This window comes from Haliaeetus leucocephalus, unplaced genomic scaffold, assembly GCF_000737465.1.
Source record: "Haliaeetus leucocephalus isolate CR32 unplaced genomic scaffold, Haliaeetus_leucocephalus-4.0 Scaffold160, whole genome shotgun sequence".
In the NCBI taxonomy this organism is placed as follows: Eukaryota; Metazoa; Chordata; class Aves; order Accipitriformes; family Accipitridae; genus Haliaeetus; species Haliaeetus leucocephalus.
This window is the reverse complement of record NW_010972596.1, coordinates 18,267-21,445: the sequence shown is the minus strand read 5'-3', so window position 1 is coordinate 21,445 and position 3,179 is coordinate 18,267. Positions and strand designations below refer to the sequence as shown.

Here is a 3,179-nt window from a genome sequence, read left to right as displayed (position 1 = left end):
CCCTCTTCCCTGCAAGTTCCATGGTTCAGCCAACACTGCCACTGGCCAGCACAGGCTGCTTGGGAGAAGTTGGTGATAGCCAGTTCCCAGCAGGCAGGGTTCCTGCCCGCGATTTTGCATTAGCCCGTTTCTCCTGCTGCAGTGCAGGCCTTTTCTGGGAAGGTTCTGTCTTTGCCAGGAGAGGCACAAGTATAGCATGAGAGGAAAAACACTGATTGCTTTGCCTTTGCTCAGCAGCCCAGTATTACGCATTTCCTCATGCTTCTACATGTCTGTGTGGAAATACTCATCTGTGTCTTTCAGAGAGAAACAGTATCCTTTTGGAAGGGGCAAGGAAGAAGTCAGGCTCCCATGTAATAGATGATGTTTTATGAGTGCTGCTGGCCCTCTGTGGTCTTGGGAGGATCCAGGACATGGGCGCTGGTACTGGGAGAAGCTGGGCAGAGCTGATTACTCAGAGGAGAAAGGGTGGGCAGGAGCTGAGCAGATGGTAAAAGGATGGGGAGGAGGACAGCAGGTGACAAGGACTAGCTGCGGGAAAGGGGGGTAATTCCCAGCACTGGGAGGGGAGACTGGTGCTGGTTACCTGGTATGGGAACGCCTCATCTTCCTCTCTAGCAGGCATCGTTCAGAGATGCACTGCTATCAAGTACCACTTTTCCTAGCTGGTATATTTGCATAACATCCGCTTCAACCTGATGAAGATGATCCACCAAGACGAATGGCATTTGTGCCGTAAGTGTTCAGCATGGCCCACTCCTCCCTGGTGAGGCCCGTGGCTCCTGCTCTCCCTTTCACGTGAAAAATGCAACAATGAGACACTAGTTTGCAGAGGAGGGGGCTGAGGAGGCAGGATCCCACCAGGCCCCCAACCATCAGCAATTTCACCCTCATTTTTACTTGCAGGCCAGCATGCTCGGTCCAGGAAAGCGTGAACACCACACACAAGGGTTTTTAAGCTTGTTGAATGTAACCTGCTCTTTGCCACCTTTCACAGGCAGATCACCTCCCCCCTTGCCTCTCCAGGGGTCTGCAGACACCAGCTTGAAAACCTGCATGTCCAGCAGGAGATGTAGCAGAAGCTGACGACAGAAGCCAATGACAGAAGCCCTGTGCTAAACAATTATGGCAGAGCCTGTCTGCATGGAAACTCCCTGGCATTTAGGAACTGGAGCATTTCTATCCCTCCAGGTTACTTTAAATTTAAACTCTAGAAGGAAATAAGAGAACAAAGAGAGTATCACAGTGTGTCTGTATAAAACCATGTTGCACCCACATCCTGAAGGTCATATGGCTGCAGCCATATGATTATATGGTTCATATGATAGTGGGAAGTTTATAGCACATCTACAAAACCACTAGTTTGTAGCAGCCTTGCTACAGTACCACTTTCTACTTAAGAGGTACTCACTGGCAGATCTGGGATTACACCTACTGTGGGTCTGCCTGGCACAGGGCAGCTGCACTCCTGGCTATTTCTAGGTGTCCCTCCACTTCCTCCTGCAGTGGAAGGCTTGTCCACAGTAACCCCCGCTCTTAATTTCTTGGGTTTGGTGCAAACAGACTTGAGAAAGATCACGGCGCGTGGCTGCAGATGTTCTCTGCGAGTGCATCATGGCAGCAGTCAGCTTCTTCTGGGAGGAAAGCCTCACCCAGCGCATTGCAGGTCTGCTGTTCCTGGGGACAGGTAATGAGTCGTTCTAGCATGCTAATTACAGATGAAGGCTTCACCAGTTTTCACTTGGGTAGGCAGCGTGTGCTGCCAGTGAGTGGAGCATGCCTTCCCTTCTGATCTCCAGTTACTGTGCCGTGCTTGAAGCGAGTCGCTTACTCATACAAGTGGAATAACCAATAATTAGAAACAAAAAAACCTGTGAAAAATGCTCTAGGCCTCATGCAGCAGCAGGAAAGGACCACAGGGCTAAAACACCTGCTCCCTCGTCTTTACATATATAGCGATCTCTCTCTTCTCCAGAATGGAATGGTCCCTTGCTGCAGTGGCAGTCCTTGATGGTGGACTAAATATTTCTTTTAACACTGAAGTAGGAAAGAGGAATACTTTAAAAAAAAAGTCTTAGTCATAACATTAGAGGTTGTTTAGAGGGGAAGGAAAGTAAAATCCATGAACATGAATCCAGCATGAGTTTGAACCATCCAAACTCAGGAGGCTAAGCACACCACCTTCTCTTGTGCCAGAGGAAATACTTTGATTTGAGAGGCTGTAACGCTACATTTTTTTTAATACACCTGGAAAGCACAGGCCTGAGGAAAGGCTCATTGTGCATAGCTAATTTAGCTGCTTAATGAAAAACACACACAGCCTAATGAAGAGTGACCCAACAGAAACCCTAGGCTGGGAGAAGTGTGTCGGCAGAGAGCTGGGGAGTGATTTAGCCTGAACGGTTCCCCTGCAGAGCTATGTGGAGGGCCACCTGTGGAGGTAGATTACCTGTTCAATAACCTCCAGATCGGATATACACGCAGCGCATGCAGAACAATTTCCCCTGGCTGCTCTGAGGAGTGCAGCAGGCTCTGCTCCGGCAGAGGGGATTCATCATCACGCCAGCTTGCACAATGTAATTGCGTCCCGTGGGTCAGATCTGATCACAGAGGCTTTGGCTACCTTGCTCTCTTTGAAGGGCAGGCATGACTGAAGTCACCGAGGAGACTCTCTTATTCTTAAAAGTAGCAACCAAGAAGTTTGCTGGATGCAATTCATAACCACAGAGCTATGGCTTAACCTTGCATAACTGGGTAATACAGGAAAACTTTATGAATGCTGGTAATTATTACCTGTGTGCTACCCAAGATAACTTATACCAATAAAGCTGGGTGCAACTTATTTGAGTAGTAAGGCCTAACTTTTATTTTGTTATTCATGCTATGCTACATCTCAAAATAGCAGTATGATTATTTCATTTACAGGAACATTTTGCATTGTATCTCTGTGCACTTATGCAGCCAGCATATCATATGACCTAAACCACCTCCCCACATTCATCTCTAATCTTCCCAGTGATGTAGAATATGGATACAGCTGGTCTGTATTTTGTGCTTGGTGCAGTCTGGGATTTACAGTAGCAGCTGCGTGCCTTTGCACAGCTTACCCGTTTGTTAGCAGGGGCAACATTATGCAGCCTCCGTACAACTGCCCACCTGCCACTAACACCCTTCAGTGA

General features: G+C 48.1%; 1 protein-coding gene across 1 annotated transcript; it reads left to right on the top strand.

Annotated features, from left to right (window-relative positions):
- Positions 1-413: 413 nt before the first annotated feature.
- Positions 414-3,179, top strand: TMEM178A (transmembrane protein 178A). The gene is given in 5 exon segments (XM_010562520.1): positions 414-423; positions 619-735; positions 1,564-1,582; positions 1,584-1,687; positions 2,926-3,179. Coding segments are annotated over 5 exon segments (504 nt in total).